Source organism: Sabethes cyaneus, chromosome 3, assembly GCF_943734655.1.
Source record: "Sabethes cyaneus chromosome 3, idSabCyanKW18_F2, whole genome shotgun sequence".
Classification (NCBI taxonomy): Eukaryota; Metazoa; Arthropoda; class Insecta; order Diptera; family Culicidae; genus Sabethes; species Sabethes cyaneus.
This window is the reverse complement of record NC_071355.1, coordinates 89839105-89859142: the sequence shown is the minus strand read 5'-3', so window position 1 is coordinate 89859142 and position 20038 is coordinate 89839105. Positions and strand designations below refer to the sequence as shown.

Below are 20038 nucleotides of genomic sequence, written 5' to 3'. Positions count from 1 at the left end.
TTTTGCGCAAATCTTAGGCCAGCAATGTTCAGTATACAGTAAGACGTACCTATGAAAGAACATAAACTCGTGGATTCAAATATACTAATTTATTTCAAAGTGGCTGGTTGCCCAGAGACTATGCAATATTTCATGTGATTATTCGTGATTTTTTCCATCAACTTGAGACGTGTAGGCAAGGGTTTATGTTTTAATCTGCCCTAGATATGAATACTGTCACAATCTTTCGTTGCGACGCACCTTCGTCAACATTACGTTGAAGCCGTAATTATTCCATAACATCAGCGAACCAGTAGGATCGAGCTGAAGCAGAGAAAATGACAGGCCAGAAGTAAACAAAGAAAAGAGCGTTTCGATAGCGAGAAAAAAAGTGAACCTTAAAACTAGTAAAATTAATGATCTTTTGCCTTAAAATTACTAAAACTAAAATTTTGCTTAAAACTATTAATTAGTTGATTTACAAGATAGTTTTCTAGAACCGTTCTGTGCTACAAACGATACGTTGTTTCGTACATCGTTGTTTCTCAAAGGTGATTGCATTGCTAAAATGCATGCGAGGTTTGGTAAAAATTTATATCCTAATTATCATCTAAACAGATACTAATCCTACAGTACGGAAAGAGAACGGTCAGGATCTTTAAAAATAATTAAGCGGAATCGAGTTAAACTAATTAAAAATAACAAATTGGAAAAAGACACTAAACGTCAGTGATATAAAAATTACCTTATTATGAAATAAAAATCAATAGTAAAACATAAAAGAATATTGTATAATTACATGGTAAACTAATTATTGTTATATTATACACGATAGGGATTTTTTAACAGCGTCTATAGCTGTAGTAAATGAAAAGAGTTACGTTGTTAAAGAACCGGAAAATCGTCCATCTGTTGCGTTCGCAACATTTTAAAAAATCCGTTGCTTTGCGATCGGGGAAGCTTCAGTATGTCAAAAAATCGTCGCACTAAAGGGCCGGGTGTAAGTTGTGGAATATGTGAAGATCCTGATGTGAAGATGGCTGGTAAACGGCTGAATAATGCGTACCGTCGGTGCCATGTGCACGTGTAGGCATAAAATAGACCCAACAGTGGTTCATAGCCTCTTATTCAGCAACTCCTATTCCTACCTCCTCGTGGTACCACCCGGGATACGAGCATCTTTGGTGGAGATCGGGTAACCAACCCCGGTGGAAGCCAAGATCGTATGCTGACAGGAAAGGAGGGCTCTTTCGAGCGTCGTTGGCCCTCCGGCGAAACAGGGGGTTGGTGTAGCAGGCTTTGCAAGCCGTCACCATGAAAAATACTAAAGCACAGAACGAAGAACAAATAAATTCTTACTGGAACAATCGGAATAGACCCACGCGACGAAAAAGGACTATGGATTGGAAACTCGGGCCGCGGAACTGCCGATCTCTTAACTTCCAAGAGAGAGCACTCGAGTGCTCTTCGACGTATTGAAGAGCCGCAAATTCGACGTCGTAGCGCTGCAAGAGGTGTGCTGGAAGAGCGCAATGGTGCGTACGTTCAGAGATGGACATATCATCTACCAGAGCTGCGGCAACACACACGAGCTGGGTACAGCTTTCATAGTGATGGGCGAGATGCGGAAACGGGTGATTGGGTGGTGGCCAATCAATCCTCGAATGTGCAAGTTGAGAATCAAGGGCCGATTCTTCAACATAAACATCATCAACGTGCACAGCCCTCGCCTCAGAAGTACCGATGACGACAAGGATGAATTCTACGCGCAGTTGAAGAGTGAATACGACCGTTGCCCAAAACATGATATCAAGATCGTCATCGGGAATTTCAATGCTCACAATTTCAGTGCACACCAGCGGACCAATGAAATGGGCCTAAGACTTATCGACTTTGCCGCCTCCAAGAGTATAGCCGTACGTAGTACCTTTTTCCAGCACAAAATCCATCACAAGTACACCTGGAAGTCACCCAATCAGACAGAATCACAGATCGACCACGTTTTGATCGACAGTCGGCACTTCTCAGACCATTATCGACGTCAGATCCTATCGAAGCGCTAACGTTGACTCGGACCACTACCTAGTGATGGTTAAGATGCGCCCAAGACTCTACGTTGTGAACAACATTCGGTACCGACGCCAGTCTCGGTTAGATCTCGCGCGGCTGAAGCAACCAGACGTCGCCGCAAACTACGCGCATTCACTCGAAGCTGCGCTGCCTGAAGAGGACGAGCTGGACGAAACCCCTCTCGAGGACTGTTGGAACACTATCAAAACAGCCATCAGCAGTGTAGCGGAGAGCTCCATCGGGCATGTGGCGGGAGATCTCTGGAATACATGACGCGAAAACGTATTGGATCCCAAAGGTGCATACGGTTGAAAACCTCGCTTTACCTCAACAGACTCTCAAGATGGATGAATAAACACTTAAATATAATCATCTAAATTTAAGAGAGCTGCCGGGTGATTCGCCGATACAATGCTCGGCCTAGACTCCTCAAAGGAATAGATAACTGTCATCTGGGACATGCTTTGGTTAGCAGAGAAGGCGCAAAACATGAGCCAATAGCTACTAGAACCCGTCTAGGATGGACAATCTTCGGGCCTTGTTCCGTCAATATCAAACTTTACAGGCCATCACAGCCTTCATGCTTGCCCGTGTTGTGAGCGAAGCGACACAGAGCTGCATAACACAATAAAGGCTTATTTCTCGTTAGATAGCCTTGGAATTAGGGATGGGAAAACTATCATTAATTACTGATAATTATCAGTAAGCAATAATATCACTAAGTATCAGTAAGGTTTCGCAGTTATTGATGCTTACTGATACAGTTACGTCGTCCCGTTAGAAAAATCAGTTAGATTAAATAAATGGCAGGTAGTTGCGTACGATAGACGAGAGTGACACAATCTATCGTCGTTGTCGTCAGCAGCCTCGTGCTGTTTCAAGCAGTCGTCTCTATTTAACTAAATCTTGGGCCATTCGTCGCAAGTTTCCCAGTCGTCTCAAAAGTCATAAATCACTTTCGACTTGGTCAAGCCATCTTGCATGTTGAGTCTTCGTGTTTCCGGTGCCGGTAGGGTTGTTGAAAAGAACTATTGTCGTTACTCTGTCGTTCGGCATCCTTACGACGTGCCCGGCCCACCCTAGCCTACCGACTTTCGTCAGATGTAGATGGGGGTCTCTGGGAATCTCAAGCAGTGAAAGTATGTCGTGATTCATATACCCTACCCTTGATGAAAATCATGCCTCTCGTTTCGATACTCGCTGATCGGAACACCGCCTCAGGTATACTGGATAAGCTGTCACCTTGTCCCAACCCTGGACGATTCTCGAAGGGACTCGAATGTGTCTCGGAGACGTGCGAAGCACATCACTCGTTCCAATATAGCTCTGATTAGTCGGGTCAGTTTATCCGGCAAACCGGTTTCGTGCATTATGTACCATAGCTGGTCGCGATGGACTGTATCGTATGTTGCTTTGAAATCAATAAAGATGTGATCCAAGGACACGATGTATCCTCCACATTTCTGCAAGATCTGTCGGATGGAAAAAATCTGGTCGGTAGTTGCGCGAGCCCCCAGATGTCCACCTGATAAATTACAATGTAAAATTATAATAAGTAATGTAGTTATTACTATTGCCTATTTTTTTGCTACAATGCCGTGAGGGGTAAAATTACTGATATTTACTGATAGTTATCAGTTACGTACTGAAACTACTGATAGTTATCAGTAACGATTTTTAATGATAGCTCCCATCCCTACCAACTTGGAATAGTGCGTTCACCTAAATCGCTTCTTTCAAAAAATGATGAGCGAGCCGAACAGCTGCTGAAATCCTTAACGCGTGTAAAAGAGAAGAGAGTGGAAACCGGGTTGCTTTGGCGGTGTGATGATGTTCGTCCACCAGACAGCAAATCGATGGCGATGAGACGACTGGTCTGCTTCGAGAAGCGTATGCGGCGAGACCTTGAGCTGACTGAATCGGTGAAGGAGAAGATCCGGGGTTATGAACGATCCGGATAAATAGAGAAGCTGACGGCAAACCAATTGGCCGAGAAATTCGATCGGGTTTGGTATCTTCCAATTTTTCCGGTAGTCAATCCCAACAAACCAAAAAAGATGCGCTTAGTTTGGTTTTACCAAATTCATTCCTGCTAACGGGACCGGATCAAGTCACCAAGTGGAGTTCCGCATTGCCATTTCAGGCGATATTCGAGAAATGTTTCTTCAGATCTTGATGAACCGGTTCGATCAACAGTGTTTGAGATTTCTATGGCGGAACGGAGAGCAGAACCGCAGTCCAGATGTCTACGTTACGAAACTAATGACATTTGGAGCGACGTGTTCACCAAGCAGTGCGCAATATGTTAAAACCTACAATACGCAGCGGTTCCAGGAACAGTTCACGAGGGCAGTCGAAGCGATAGTGAACGAGCATTACGTCGACGACATGCTTTCCAGTGTAGAGACAGAAGAAGAGGCGATACAGCTGACGAAAGATGTTCGGCATGTCCACGCGGAAGCGAGCTTCGAGATACGGAACTGGCTGTCGAACTCGAATCGAGTGCTGCGGGAATTGGAAGCAACTGCTGGCGAAAAGAGCTTGAACCTGTCAAATGAGATGGCGACGGAGAAAGTTCTCGGTTTGTGGTGGTGTACTGCGGCCGATACGTTCACCTTCAAGGTACCTCTGGGAATCAACGCCGAACAAGGTAACATCGTTCCAACGAAAAGGCAGATTCTAAGCACGCTGATGACAATCTACGATCCGTTAGGACTACTGGCGAAGATACTGCAACAAGAAATTTGGCGCAGTGGTGTAAGTTGGGACGGTCCTATCCAGAACGAACAGTTTGAGAAGTGGCAGACGTGGTTACGCGTTCTTCCGCAAGTGGAATCGGTCAGTGTGCCAAGATGTTATCGGACGAAGACGAGCAGACGTGAGCAGAATGTGGTCCAGCTGCAGCTGCTTCGTAGATGCGTCGAAGAATGGTTTTACTGCAGTCGCATATCTTCGGTTCGAAGAAGACGGTGAAGTAGAATGTGCGCTCATCCGCGCGAAAACGAGGAAAGTTCCGTTGCGATTCGTGTCGATTCCTAGACTAGAACTGCAGGCAGCAATTATTGGAGCTCGTCTAGCGAGCGACATTATACAGACACATAAACTGAAGTTTGTGCAAAAATATTTCGCGGTAGCAGCCCCATAGCGCCGTAAATAAAAAAAAACTATACTTTCTTCAGCAATATTGTAGATAATAAAGGGTGTCCCACATAAAATTGCACCACGGAAGAAACGCTGTAGAAAACTACCTAATTGACCGACTCTTTTCAAACTTTCAGGCAACAAAAAATAACCCATTAGTAAGCTTTTGGCATATTTATTTCATTCAATGCCAATTCCATAACCGTATGCTCGCCCCTTACGCTTAACTTCATCTGTACGGAAATCCACTTTTTCTTCGTGTCTTCCTCAGACTTGACCTCCTTGGGATACTTCCGTAGTGCCTGCTTCATAATAGTCTAGTATTTTTCGATGGGCCTTAGTTCCGGTGCGCTGGAGGCGTTCATGTCCTTGGGTACGAAAGTGACTCCGTTGGCTTCGTACCACTCCAATACATCCTTTGAATATTGGCACGAAGATAGATCCGGCCAGAAGATCGTAGGATGTTGCTTCGACAGAGAAGGCAGATGCTTTTGTAAACACTCCGTGAGGTGGATCTACCCGTTTACAGTCCCGGTAGTCACGAACGGCGGACTCCGTTCGCCACATGATGTATTTCTTGGCCAAACCATGTATTTCTTGGCAAACTATGTAAGTATCTGCATCCTTACTTCCTCCGGAACATCAGACTAATGCTGGGCGGTGAAGTACAGTAGCCCCGGAAGCTGCCGGAAATCCACCTTGACGTAAGTCTCATCATTCATGATGAGAGAATTGAGGATTTTCCAGGTGGTTGCGCAAAATAAATTCGCGTCGTTGCTTTTCGGGTGACGCCATTTTTTCCAATTTTCGAAAAACTGATCGCGATAAAAAAAATAGTGTAAACAATACACTTTAAACTACTTCTACTCAAATTTTCAAGAGAAAATACCCAATTGTTAATTTTCTACAGGGTTTCTTCCGTGGTACAATTTGATGTGGGACACCCTTTATTTTTGTGAACCCCAACCCCTGCCCCACCCCGCCATTCATTCCAAGGCTCGAGTCGCATGACACCTTCGCTTACGATTTTATCCATCGAAGTCTTTACAAAATAGCCATGGATAACAGTTATTACAGCCATACTCGTTTTGGGGGTTTTGGACCTTCTGCTCTGGTTCCCACTAGATATAACTATATACACAATGCGCTTTAGTCTGGATGCACTGCGCTGCGCTTGCGTCTGGACCGCTGTTCTGTCACTGTCATAGATGTTCTGCCGACAATATCCATGTCAATGGCATAATAAACAACTTGACTAGATTTATTGAAGATCGTGCCCACTCGGTTCATAACACTCGATCGGTAGCGCCAGTTTGAACAGCAGGTGAGAAAGATCAGGCCGGGGTCTGTAACGGCAAGGTTATCGAGTCTACCTTGACAAGTAAGTGATCGTGGGTTCGAAACCTCAGTAGAATCAGATCACAGTTAAGTGACTTTAGCATGAGTTTATTCTCAGGACTCTGCATTCTTCCTTCATACTGAGTTCTCCATTTACCAACAGTGAAGCACTTTGCCAGGGCATGTTAAAACGGGTGACAACTAAAATTTTAAAAAATTTTCTCAAGCTGTCAAAAAAGACAAAGATACATGAAGAAGATCTGATTCACCGAAATTAAAGATACATTATCCATTTTTGAAAAAAAAAATTAGTGTACATTTGAAAATGGTCCGTAATCGGCTGTTCGGCGAAGCTTTCGTTTGACGTCGAAACAGGAGCGTTGTACGGCCGTCATGTTAACGTTGCGAATGCATCTCTTGTTTCTACCAATCAACTGTTTGCAATTCGTGGTTCTTCAGTTATTTTTGTACACCAAGGAACTCAAAATCCCGAAGAAATCTTCGATTGGGCGCACTGAGACAGATTTTTCGGATCGTGGGTTTTGGATAAAAATGGGATCGAATGGGTATTCAGGAACGATTGTGTTTTTTTGGCGTAATGCGATGATGCTCTGTCCGGCCAAAACACGTATTGTCCATCTGCATGATGTTTTTGTAGAAACAAGATCAAAATTTTCTTCAAACATTCGTTTGGTGCATCTTAATTGATAGCCATACCATACGAGAAAGAGAACGATGTCTTTCTGCGTGCATAATTTTGGCTGGTCTTCCAATACCTTGCTTGCGAATAGTTGTTGGGCATCTTAGAATATGTTAAACAGTCGAAGCCGCAACATATTCGCTCTTTAAATGTTGTACCGTATACTTTTTGCCAAAATTTCTGTGACAGTTCGTAGAAGTGTGCAACGCGCTCCCGAAATGCTTCTTGTTTCGACGTCATTTTAAGCAAAACAAGGCAAGCATAAACAAAACAAAATAAAAAATATTGACAAAAAGAGGAGAAAAAGAGCTAACACATACATACTCTCATTTCTCTCTGAGCTCGTTTGTTGTGGAGTATAGGGGCCTCAAAAAAATTCCAAAATTTTAGTTGTCACCCGTTAAAAGTGGTTCTGGCTCGAGCACTGCGTAATGAAGCCGCTCGTCTATAGTCAAATCATAGCTTGTTTCACTTTATGGTTCTAGGAACTAGATGCAAATGATGATGCAAAGTAGTGAGGAAAAAACACATACAGACATGTACTCCCTCCCTTTGTGTTGAACTCTGGTTTACCGACGATAAAGCGTCTATCCGTTATGGTGCACTGACTCGAGATGCATGATGCAGCTTTTCTTGTTCTTGGTATTTACCTTTTATATTTCGCTTAAACCTTACTTATGTGTATCTATTGATTGCTACAAAATTATGTCTATGGTATGGTATGAAAAAAATATATGTAGTGATAAACGGAACACGGCGGCCAAAAATCGCGCCAATAAGCTGTACAGGAAGTGACTCACAAAATCGTTCTGCATTGTGATAAATGATGAAACTTACATCAAGACCGACACCAGACAAATGACTGGACAGGAGCTGCTCGTCTGGAAATTCAAATACTTTTATCCTTTTTTACCAGTCATATGTGGGTTGAGTCACTCTCGTATCAGCATCATTGTCAGTACTTTACTTTTGAATAATTTTCAGAATATTAGTCAATATGTTTTATATAAAAGCACGCTTTAAAAGCTTATCTCAACAGTTGGAGATGACCTTTTAACAGTTTGCCACTTCATAAAAGTCCAACCCCAGTTAATCATCAAGTAGTCTCAAAACCCTGCTAAGAAAAGAAGTGCAATTTTAGCCAACAGTCCAAACACTTTCCTGTTTCCTGTTGGTTATTGCCATTAATTTCCTGCAAAGAGAAGCGTCCATTTTTACGCTCAAAATATTCCGCTGTGTGGTTCGTTCAGCCATCCATGACTGGCTTATTGCTAATATTTTCCAAATGATCGGTCCCTTGCCGAGTGGATTTTTCCCAGCGGTATAAAAATAATGGTTTGCGTAAGCGGATGTTAATGTTTCAATTATTTTTATATTTATATATGTGACGGTTCTGATTGCGGTGGATCGTGCGGGATTGATTCGTTTTTCATTGTTTTTATCGATATTAAAATAGGAACTAGCTACAATAATTCCAGCATTCAAATTGTTGTTCTAGTTTCCAACAAAACCTTTGTCAAATGGTGAATAAAAGTATCGAGACTTATGGTACAGTTTGTGCTGATAAATCACTGTTACGGATTAGTGTCATCACTACAGCGTATTGCATATTTCGCAAAACATTCATCTGAAACGAAAAAAAGCACATATGTGCATCTGCATATTGCTGTTATATATTGGGTCACGAAATATCATTCACTCTCAGGGCATTTTTTGTCGTCCCACCGAGTTCTGATTGAAGTGAGATGATTTATATGTGCAACATTTTCCAAATTGTTTTATTATCTGCCGTCTAGGGAAGCGAGGGAGAGAGTGAGCGTGGAAATACGTGCAGAATTGTCAGAGCAGCAGTCGTATGTGCACATACTCTAAGCATTCAGTGCATATTTTTGTACTTTCATCTTCCGAACAAATGACTAAGACCAAGACCAGTGCCGAAGCCGGCTGAATAGTCACTAGCCAAGGCATCACGGGCATGGACCATTCCCAATTGAACTGCAAGAACCATTTGGGTTGCTTCCAAAGCACGGTAACCAAGCTGGAAAACTGGTGAGATAGCTTATTGCATTCGATAACCCATTGCAATGGGTGCAGATAAATTTAGTTGCTGCAAAACATACTCGGGAGGTGGAATGGATATAAAGTAGGTAACGTGTGGTAAAAACAATTCAGTTTGGTTTGAAATGTGGGGAGGATTATACGTCTACAGGTTTGGCGCGGATCAGGAACATAGTAAATTGAGTACGATAAAACTGCTGTTTGTGATTGTTCATTGTTTATTGGCAATTGAATTTTTTACTATCCCATTATTAATATGAACGAAATGTAATGAAAACATTAAAGTATTTGCTTTTGTTTTTCTAAAGTTTAATGACATACCGCGAAAACAGTTGTTCTAATTAAATGGAATAATTTCATGTGCACGGAGAATATAGCACTCCTTGCGTAATAAATTTATGGCGAAGATATGATCTTTTCATAGAGCAAATCTGTCAAATTTTGTGTATAGGATAAAAAACTGAGCTCGAAAATGATTTGAAATTATCACTGTAGAACGACAATATCGATTTAACACTACGTCTAAGTTAGCTAAATTTGGATCAAATGTAAAAATATGCTCCTGAACCCATAACTCACAACAACGCAGATTGCCGGTCGAGTACGTTTCCAATTACACTACAGAGAAGTTGTTAGATGAAGGGTTTGACATCCCGTTCTCTCTCTGCAGACTCAGCTAGTTCGTACTTTACAAATTTACACTCCGAAGACTCTTTCTTGAGGCTATCTTGTTTCTTCCGATCCACGAATAAATTTACTTTTTCCATACTTGATTTGCATCATAGTCGACAAAAGTAATAATTTTAAAGTGTAACATCTTAAGCAACAATGTAAGTTTTACTGTACTCTTATGGTGGTCTTCATGACTAATTTTGGTCTTAAGTGCCATCATAAGAGTGTAATAAAACCCAAAATGTTAATTGGGATTTTACGTATTTAAACTCAGTTAACGAATTACACATAAGTCCACCATTACTGGAGCATTTTCCCTACTTACTTACTTCTAGCAGCGTAAAGCTGAGGTGGTTCGTGCTGTATCAAGAATTTCTTTTCGCTGTACTCAGTACTTACTAGGGTACTGGTTGCCAAAGGTGAACGCTGCTTTCTCTGGAACCTCTTCTTACCATGTAATTGGTATTTGATACATTTTTATTTGTATCTCAACCCAATTTTAGGTTTGATGGATATGTCAATGCGGACGGACACGTCAATATCATCCGCCCAGTTAGCTTTGAGGTACTATGCTAGTCTAACAAGCTAGTCGTCGTATATTTGAATCTCGGCTGGATGGTGCCGCCAGAGTCAGTAGGATCGTTGCACTAGTTCGTAATCGTCCTGTACTCTAATAACCAGTTGCAAAGAGTGTCGATAAAGAAGGATCAAGTCTTAAAGACGCAGTCGTAAACTATAAAACAGGGCTTTGCTTTAAATACGTCAATAAGAAAAACTCCCGTATTTTAAGTGAAGAGAATCATTCTTTCATTGTCCAAACACGATTATATCCTGAAAAAGCTGCATCATAGGCTAACGGAATTATTGGTCCGTTTTGTATCAAAAATGATACCAGCCAGAACATGACTACAGTCCCATTATCATCGTTCCAAGAAACTGTGGTTTCAACAAGATGGTGCAACATGCCACGCAATCGATTTGTTGAAGTAATCTACGCAGATGATGAAAGTCATTCCGCAACGTTAATATGGATATACGGCATCTATTGCTGCAAAAAATGATCGAAAATTTACCTTCCTGATTAACCCTCCCGACCTAATCCGATCCAGCCGAGCGATTTAGCCATTTGCTGCAATTTATTCAAGTAAAAATTTCAAAAAATTGTCTCTCGAATAAAGCCAAATTCAAAGCAACTAATACCATTCATTTATGTTTTATTTTAATCTAAAATTCCATGTATCTATAAAAACAGTCTTAACATAATTTTTATTTTATTATACAGATTTGATTAGAGTTGTCTTCGTTATTGTGTAACCGTTGCAATTTAATCATACGCTTCAGCAGTGTTTTCGACGATGTAATGCCTACCCAACAACAAATTGAAGACGCGCTAAGAGATGTCTCCACTGGAGCGATGCCAATGAGAAGCTGTGTATTTGATGATGCAGATATTATTGCTGGTTTTAGGAAAATGAAGTCTTCAACCTCGCCCGGACATGACGGAATTCCTGCAATTATTTTAATAAAGTGCGCCGATGTTCTCTGCGCGCCTTTAAGAATAATTTTTAATCTGTCCCTTACACAACCAGTTTTCCCAGAATGCTAAAAAAAATCAGTGATGTTCCCGGGGTTGAAAACGGGTGAGAAATGCAATATTTCTAACTACCGTGGTGTAAACTCTTTATGTGCCGCATCTAAGCTTTTTGAAATATTGGTAAACAAAGAACTTTTTAAAACTGCGAAGTCTTACATTTCCTCGGAGCAACACGAATTCTTTCCTGGTAGATCTACCGTTACCAACCTAGTTCAGTTCTCATCATTGTGCCTCACCTCCATGGATCAAGGACTTCAATTCCACGCGATATACACCGACCTTAAAGCATCCTATGATAAAGTCAACCACCATATTCTGCTTGCCAAACTCAATCGACTGGGTGCGTCATCAAATCTAGTTCGCTGGTTCGAGTCGTATCTGACTAATCGCCGACTGTACGTCAAATTGGGATCAACAGAATCAGATGAATTTCATAATCCCACATAGGTGTCCCACAAGGCAGCAATTTATATCATATTCTTTAATGAGAGATTGCAAACTTTCATATGCTGACGATCTTAAAATCTTCTGGACAATCTGTGATGTGGACAAGATGTAGACTTCTGGGAATGGATACCTTCCAAAAGCGGAAAAAACGTTCAGAGGACGGCCTTTGTCGGCAAACTGTTGTTGGGGAAAATCGACGCGCCTTGGATTCTCTCCAGAATAAACATAAATGCATTACCAAGACCCCTTCGACGCCGGGATTTCACGAGATTTCAGCAGTACAGAACGGATTATGCACAAAATGAGCCCATTCGACCGATGTGTTTTTTATTTAACCAGTGTTACCATTTGTTTGGCTTCAATGTTAGTGCTAGCGTTTTTCGTGACCGTGTAACAAATTATTATGTGATATCCTAGTTTATAAGTGTTCATGTAGACTGTTTGTCCGATGAAGGTATACAAAATAAATAACAAATAACAAATAATAAACATATGAACGTGCAGTTATTGAAATAATCCCTAAAAACTAATTTATTGCCGAACACTTGAGACATCAGTTGAAAGAAAGAATTGACAATCGTTGAAAACAGCTATCATTTCACACATGTGCTCATTTCGGACGTCGCAACCTGCTTGATAAATTAAATAACCTAACTTTTCTTATATGAGTTCTACCATCAAATGTCGTCAGTGTTGGCTACACAAATATGGAGCGCTGTGCTTTTCCGAAACAACGTATTTCAAAAATATTTGTCAAGAATGATCAAACTGCAAGGGTGAAACAAAATTTAACATTAAAGGGTGTTCCACATCGAATTGCATCACGGAAAAAACGCTGAAGAAAATCACCCATAGGGTATTTTCTCTTGAAAATTTGAGTAGAAGTAGTTTAGAGTGTATTGTTTACACTGCATTGTTATCGCTGTCAGTTTTTCGAAAATTGAAAAAAATGGCGTTACCCGAAAAGCAACATTGTGAATTAATTTTGCGAAAGCGCCTGAAAAATCCTCAACTCTCTCATCGGACCATCGGAAAACAACTCGGAATCGTGCAGTCTACGATGAGTCGTGTAATTAAACATTGCTACGAAACTCTGAGCATCGAACGGAAGAAGAAAAAGTTGAATCTGTCCAAGTCTTTCATTCAGAGAGCCAAGAACCGCGAGGGACTGCATACGTATAAAGTGCAGAAGGCTCCAAATTGTGACGAATGGTAAAATATGGTGGGAAAGTCACGGGTCAGGAAACTATACACCCAGTATCATTATCTCATCATGGATGATGAGGTTTACGTCAAGGCGGATTTCCGGCAGCTTCCGGGGCTACTGTTCTTCACCGCGAAGCACAAGTATGATGTTCCGGGCGAAGTAAGGAAGTAGAAACTTTCAAAGTTTGCCAAGAAATACATGATTTGAAAAGGGAAATGTTCATGTGGCAAACGGAGTACGCCGTTCGTGACTACCGGGAGTGGAAACCGGCACACGAAGCTAACGGGGTCACTTTCGTACTGATGGACATATGTTTTTTTACGAGTAGGGAAATTTGCTATCGGACTCCTGAGAAGGCAAATCAGGTAGTGTGGGGTTGGTTATCCTGACCCACCAAAAGCCCTACTCGAGTCTCCAGCCTCAATCCTCCCTGGCACCACGTTATCGGTATTACTTCAGGGAGGGGCTATTGTGCTAAACGCACCCTCATAGATAACTACTGGACTATGGTAGTTAGGCTGTTCATTCGCCGTTGATCGGCTCTCCAGCGGTTTTGTAGCTCAAGTACAATCTCGGTAGCAGCCGCATTGACCGCTCCCCAGACGTCCGAGCTGGAAAACATCCTATGGACTAAGTTATCCGGAGTAGTGTCCTATCCACTCACAGCCATCATATTACCTGTCGTGCCCGCGAAACGATAAGTCGATGTGTCCACCGGCCTTTTGTGGAATCAGACCATGACCGCTGCCATATGGTCATCCAGGCCGATCTTGTGGTACTCCATATGCCTCTAGTTCCACGTTGGTTGAAGCACGCTACGTCCTTGCTGGCGATGATGCCAACATACCCGCTAAGACGCAGATTGCGATTTGAGACTGTGCGATACGCACTCGCCACTCTCAAGCACATGAAGCGATAGGTGCTTACCTGCTTAGCTAGATAGCTTTTGGTACCTAACGCCGAAGACCACACCGGCCCGCCATACCTGAGTATGGACTGGACCACGTTGGCTAACAGCCTTTGCTCGCTGCCATATACCGCATGGCTGTTAGACATCATACGAGACAATGCCGAAATAGCTGTGGAAGCCTTCTTGCAGGCATAGTCGACGTGGCTCCCGAAATTGAGCTTGTCGTCGACCATGACTCCCAGGAATTTTAAGGGTCACGTTGACGAAATAGTGCAGTCCCCGACGATGATATTTGCTTGCTGCACCGACTTGCGGTTGTTCACCACGATAATCTCCGTTTGATCCAATCTTCCACAATGCTTATAGAGTGAGCAGCCGTCAACTCATCCTCTCTGATAGATTCACTGTAGACTTCCAAGGTGATGATGTCCGCAAAGCCGACAATCACTACCCCTACCGGGAACTTTAGCTTCATCACACGATTCTGGCACTTGGACGTTCCGAAGCGTGTTGGCTATGGAGACCCAACTAGCGCTATTAAACGCATTTCTCACGTCGAGTGTGACAACTGCGCAATAGCGGATACCTGTTCTCTTGCACCGGATTACCACCTCGGCTGTCTTAGTGACAGACAAGATAGCATCCACCGTAGATTTGCTTTTTCGGAACCCAAAATGGTTCTTTGATAGACCGTTTGTACCATCAGTGTACTGTACGAGTCTGTTAAGGATAACCTTCTTCAGCAACTTGCCAGCAGTATCGAGCAGACAGATCGGTCTATATGACGAGGGGACACCCGGAGGTTTTCCCGGCTTCGGCAATTGGACCAGGTTCTGTCGCTTCCATCTATCCGGGAAGTGGCCATCTTCCAGGCATCTACTCATTACTGCACCGAATAATTTGGAAGCCCAATAATAATAATTAGGAAGGCCATATTCGGGATTCCGTCTGGTCCCGGTGCCTTGCTCACCTTTAAGGATTTAGCGATCTCAATGAGTTCCTCGTTCGTAACCGTCGCTTCCTAACCGACCTGTAAGCTGCCGTCGCCCACGTTAGTTTGGATGTTCGGCATGGAGGCCGATCATCTTACGCTATGGTTTAAGATACTGGAACGTCGGCCGTCGGACGACTCGGCGGCCTGAGGCCAGCCTGGCGATCGCTCTTGGTCTTTGCTATTACGACCCTGTAGGCACCCCACGGGTTCGCATTGGCACTAGCACATAACCTTTCAAAGCAGGCTCGTTTGCTAGCTTTTATCCCACTCTTGAGCGCTGCGCGTGCAGCAACAATTGCTGCTCGACATTCTGCCCTGCCTTCGTCCGAACGAGCTCTTTGCATAATTCTCCTCGCATGAAAGCACTTTCCACGGAGTTCCACAATTTTTTCTGTTCACCAGTAGCCGGTGACTTATCATACATAGGTCAGCTTTTCCTAGGCATGGTGGCGTCACACGCTCGCGACAGTACCTCAACGAAATGATGAGCGTTCGGATCGGGCATATCGCAATCACCGCACTCTCTTCGGATCGCTTCCACAAATACTTCGGAATCGAAGTATGATGTCTTCCATCCACGGGTGGTTGGAGTGTTGGCTCTACCCGCCGCCTGCCGCCTCATTATCTGACCGACCCCATAGCGGACCGCCTGATGGTCACTGTGAGTGTAGCCATTGTCTACCCTCCGGTTTCCTTTTAGACCAGGACTGCCGATTGTCACGTCGATGATAGACTCCGCATCATTGCTACTGAAGGTACTACACTTGAGGCACAGACGTTGGCCTGGTCTACGTTGAGCTTCGCCAGAGCCTCAAGCAGAATCCGACCCCTATGGTTCGTGCGTCAATTTCCCCACTCAACCGCCCACGCGTAAAGTCGCCCGCCACAATCACCGGCCTTAGACCAGTCAGCACAACTGACACTCGGTCTACCATCCCCGTAAACTGCTCGATTGACCAACTCGGCCGAGCATAACAGCTGCAGTAGAACCCTCCACCTACTTTGGCAACCGCAAATCCCTCGTCTGCGATTGACACAACCTCTTGAACCGGGAAGTTTAGTTGCGTTACCTGCACTACGCCCGTGTATTATTCGCCGACGCGCCTGCCGGGCACTTCGGGCCTCCTGTTGCGTGCGTTGGTCCGTTGGCTGGTTCATATCAGGCACCTAGGCGGCGCAGTACAGTCCCTCCCTATATGGCCTGCACCGCCATATCTCCTACACAGGAGGCATCTCTCTGGCCCCTTACAGCTCCAGGACTTGTGGCCTCGCTCAAAGCAGCAGAAGCAGGCCTCCGGCTACTGATACACGCTCAGTGGGCATACGGACCATCCCACCTTCAGCTTAGCCAGTTTTGGGGCTGCATTTCCGTCTACCAGTGGAAGTCTTACAGTTGCTACCTGGGTTGCCGCCGCCGGTTCCTTGCGCAGACGAAATGCATCGTTAGCCACCACCACGTTACATTGCTCCCTGAGAGCTCGTGCCCGCTTCAGTGATCTCGTCTAGGTTTTTAAGCTGGAGAGTCATCTCGGCAGAACCGAGGCAGAACCCTTCTCAGTGGTATTCTTTATGAGCTTAAGGATAATGTTGCCCGTGCGAGAGCGGCGGGTACTCCGCACATCCGCGCCAAGACCTTTCAACTGATCGTCCCTTCTCATAGCCTTCCAAACTTCCAAATATTTTGGCCCCTGAGTTTTGAGGATAAGGGCATCGCCTTGCTCCTCTTTTTTCTGATCACTTTCGGTGGAGCTCGGTTCTCCTCTTTCTTCCTAGCCTTCTTCTTTTTGACTATTTCTCACTGATTTCTCACTGATGTTCGGTTGGCGTGCGACCCTTTGCGGTCAAGCGCTTTTTCGGGCCCAGGGGACTGCCTTGCACGTTTGGTGGATACCTTGTTGTCGTTAGATTGCTCCGTAGTCTCCGTACTGATGGCCAAGACCACTCCCCCCCCCCCACCAACGCAACGGAATTAAGGGCCATCGAATAATACAAGGCTATTATGAAGCAGGTACTCCAGAACCAATCTCAAGGAGATCAAATCTGAGGAAGACAATGAAGAAAAGTGGATTTCCGTACAGAAGAAGCTGCAGTCAGATATTGTACAAAATCTTATCAGTGGAGTTAAGCGTAAGGTGCGAGCATATGGTTATATGGTATTGAAGCTGAGTGAAATAAATAAGTCAAAAGCTTACTAATGGGTTATATTTTATTGTCTGAAAGTCGTAATTTTCTACGGCATTTTTTCCGTGATACAATTTGGTGTGGGACACACTTTAGACTATGGGACAAACTGTCTGCGCGGTGGTGTAATTGGAAACGCATTCGGCCGGCAATTGAGAGTTGTGCCTAGCTAATGTTTTTTTTTCTCACAGTCTGTATCATATTGTTCAGTTGATTAAAATTTCGTTCTTCTCCAAAAATATTCCTACTGAAGAATATGATTGTGTTTTAAATATATCTTTTATTTAAAATGCCTAAGAATTATAGAGACAAATCGCAGGAATATTTTAATTGCTTACAAGTGGTTTGAAATGCTAAGATAAACTTACTTTTTAATTTGGTATAACATCATGTTTAATTTTGCAAATGGTAGTCAAAATAGAAGAATATTGATTGTAACTAGTTCCTATGTCTGAAAAGGAATGGCCCGTATATGTTCATTGATATCTACATAGCATCTCGTACTTGGATGAAGCCTACCCAAAATACTTCCACGTACAGGCGGAATATTTTTGGTTCACCACGCCAGGAGCATTTTGTTTTCCCAACTGAAGACCGAATTTTCGACCAACCAGATAATGGATTCTTTTTACGAGCGATACCATCACTGCTGTGGCGGTGGTGACCCTAATGACATCATGTAGCTTACATAAATTTCATCTCCTCCTCGCCACATGCACCGATGCTGTACTATGTTTAACCCTGCTGGCGTATCTTTGACCGTTCTATCTATTTCTCTCGTTACAGATAATGCTGCAAGTGTCCTGGGTGCGGCACCGGGACATCCACTTGCTTACCGTCGGCCGTTACACGTACACCTCCGATCAGCGATTTCGGGCGATACATCATCCCCACTCAGAAGACTGGAGCCTGCAGATCAAGTATCCGCAGCACCGAGATTCTGGCATCTACGAGTGTCAGATCTCGACAACGCCGCACATGAGCCATAACATACATCTGAACGTAATAGGTAAGTGCGGTGTGATGTATGGTTGTTCTCCTCCGATGATAACGAGTGTCCCATTTTTACGAGCCCGAAAGCCCGAAACTGCTGGCTGATAATAAACCATTTCATTCTCTTATATACCATGTTGGAAATATATTACCGACATTCTTCACGCGCTCCCATCTTTCTTGATGTCCTATGCGTGCGAGCTTGCGCTGGTAATTGCAAATTTCCGCCGCGTGAACGTTTGAAATTAATTACACTCCTCGTGCGGATGGTGTTATACGGTGCGAACCGGGCTGATGGATAAACTGAAAGTGGAGTATTGCAAATGTAATTCGGTATAAAATGATCGCACCAGTTACAACAAAAGATAATTTTACCTCCACGGGCAATGTACCCGTTGCAAGCGGTAATTATTTAAATTGAAGAGTTCAGCTGAGAGAACCGACTCCAGGTAATGATGTTTTGTAATTACATCAGACAATGTTACGCAATTAATATTATATTGAATAGAATTGGCCGAATCATGTAGGTACTAAATATTCGTACAAAATGCTACGCACTAGTATTACAATGCACCCAAAATCGCCCAAGTTTAATTAATTTTATCGACGAACAATGCGCTGTCACTAGCTTTGAATTCATTCTCAACAATAACTCGTGTTTTATCTGAAATGTGCTGCTATTGCACATCACCGGCTGTCTAGGAAGTACCGGCAAACCGAATGACGAACATAGGATTTACGGAATAGACCATTCGTCTAAAACGCGTCCAAATGGGTGCACAGCAATCGATGTGTGAAATCGACTGACACTTCCATTGTGTATTGTTTCATGTGACGAATGAACCCGCTGTTGGTGCTAAATTATTTGAAATTAACAACCATCGCACCAGAACTGATTAATGATGATTTCCCGCTGTGCCTATTTTGCCACATTAGCACACATCATCCCGGTTTGTAAGTAAATCGCAACCGCCGCGGTCCAATACCTAGAGCCCGCAGGATAACACGTATGTCAAATAGATGAGCCCGGTTTTGGTTTTACAACAGGAGCAAATCTTGTCAGCGGTTTCACACGCCGCCATACCGTGGTGGCTGCCGGCACCGGATTGCATGGAAAATAAACCGCCCAAAGCGAATCATATGTCGATGATCGTTTTTATTTTCAAGAGAACATAATTCATGCCTCATGGAATATTTAAAATCGATATCGAATAGACAGTCATGCATAAATATAATTGTAATAGTAAAGTGGCAGTGCATACATTGAGTGCATTAACCAGATAATCCACAGCGGGTTTCACTATTTGGCAAACATAGCAAATGAATATTGATTTAAGCTGGTGTGGTTAGTGGTTTTATGCATTTTTGTATAATGTTGAACAGCATGACATGAAAAATTAATGATAGAAATCTTGAAATGTAAGCGATTTCCTGGATATTGTTTGCATCATTGAGTACTGTGAAAATTAAAGAATCGTGAAACTTTCGATGGGTGTTTTTTGAGGTCTGATGCAAAGAATGATTAATTGGATTAACTCGAAAATTTCGATATACAGATCAAAAATATATTCTCACTCAGGGGAAGGGGGGGGGGGGTCATGTCGCTCTGCATCACGGCAAATATTGGACAATCGAAGACCACGCACCGTGGTATTTTTTACTGTCCTCTGTATTCCTGACAGACTTGTGTCGCAGCGTTCCTGAACTGGTACAAGCATTGCCTGAAGCAACCGTGACCAGACAGAAACTGGGTC

The 20038-nt window shown here is 43.3% G+C and overlaps 1 protein-coding gene across 1 annotated transcript in view; it reads left to right on the top strand.

The window, feature by feature from the left end:
- The window catches only part of LOC128739863 (zwei Ig domain protein zig-8-like), a 164319-nt gene that overhangs the window by 80915 nt on the left and 63366 nt on the right, over positions 1-20038 (top strand). Inside the window, exon 3 of the mRNA XM_053835364.1 lies at positions 18078-18300. Within this exon, the coding sequence (XP_053691339.1) occupies positions 18078-18300 (223 nt within the window). The remainder of the gene's footprint in view (positions 1-18077; positions 18301-20038) is intronic.